Source organism: Sinocyclocheilus grahami, unplaced genomic scaffold (assembly GCF_001515645.1).
Source record: "Sinocyclocheilus grahami isolate Dianchi unplaced genomic scaffold, SAMN03320097.WGS_v1.1 scaffold3484.1, whole genome shotgun sequence".
In the NCBI taxonomy this organism is placed as follows: domain Eukaryota; kingdom Metazoa; phylum Chordata; class Actinopteri; order Cypriniformes; family Cyprinidae; genus Sinocyclocheilus; species Sinocyclocheilus grahami.
In genome coordinates, this window is record NW_015508605.1 from 4892 (window position 1) to 5581 (window position 690).

A 690-nucleotide genomic window follows, 5' to 3' on the forward strand; every position below is an offset into this window, starting at 1 on the left:
AAATTGTAATATTTTACATTATTACCGTTTTACTGTATTTTTGATCATAGAAATGCAGCCTTTTTGAACAAATCATAATTATCCCAAACTTTTGACTGGTAGTGCAAATAAAGCGATAGACAGACATTTATTCTTATTAAGGGAAGATTCACTAATTGACCCCAGAATAGCAAACACAGTATCTGACTTAATTTCCGTTTTTTTCCCTTGTGTATTTAACCTTTTTATAGTCACCTCTATTAACGCTCCAGTCTACACATTCTCCCTACATTTTGGACTCACATTTACAATACCCAATATGTTGGTTCTCTGCTGGTGGCCAAAAACAAGATGCACTTTTCCTAACTAAAGTGATTTAATGTGTCTGTTTCTCACTCTTCCTGCAGTATGTGACCAAGACGGTTGAAGTGGAGTCGGCTCAGTGTAAGCAGGCTTTAATGGAGGCTCAGGCCTGTAACCAGGCGCTGCAGGAGCAGCTGAGTGTTCAGAGGCAGCTCCTCCGAGAGCTGGAACAGCAGCTCCACGAGTCCCAGAGAAGCAGCAGTCAGCTCCGCCAGCAGGTACCACACTCACTTCCTGTGTGCGCTGTTTCGAGTGTCCTGAATTATCATGTGGCCAAATGCTGATCTCATGTCTTCTCAAAAGCCAGTTAATTTGATGTAAGTTTAATAGGGAATTCTTTAAAAAAAA

The 690-nt window shown here is 40.9% G+C and overlaps 1 protein-coding gene across 1 annotated transcript in view; it reads left to right on the forward strand.

The window, feature by feature from the left end:
• Window positions 1–371: 371 nt before the first annotated feature.
• The window catches only part of LOC107576312 (kinesin-like protein KIFC3), a gene marked incomplete at both ends in the record, with an annotated part of 9731 nt that continues 9412 nt past the window's right edge, over window positions 372–690 (forward strand). The window contains one exon of the mRNA XM_016262512.1: window positions 372–621. Within this exon, the coding sequence (XP_016117998.1) occupies window positions 372–621 (250 nt within the window). The remainder of the gene's footprint in view (window positions 622–690) is intronic.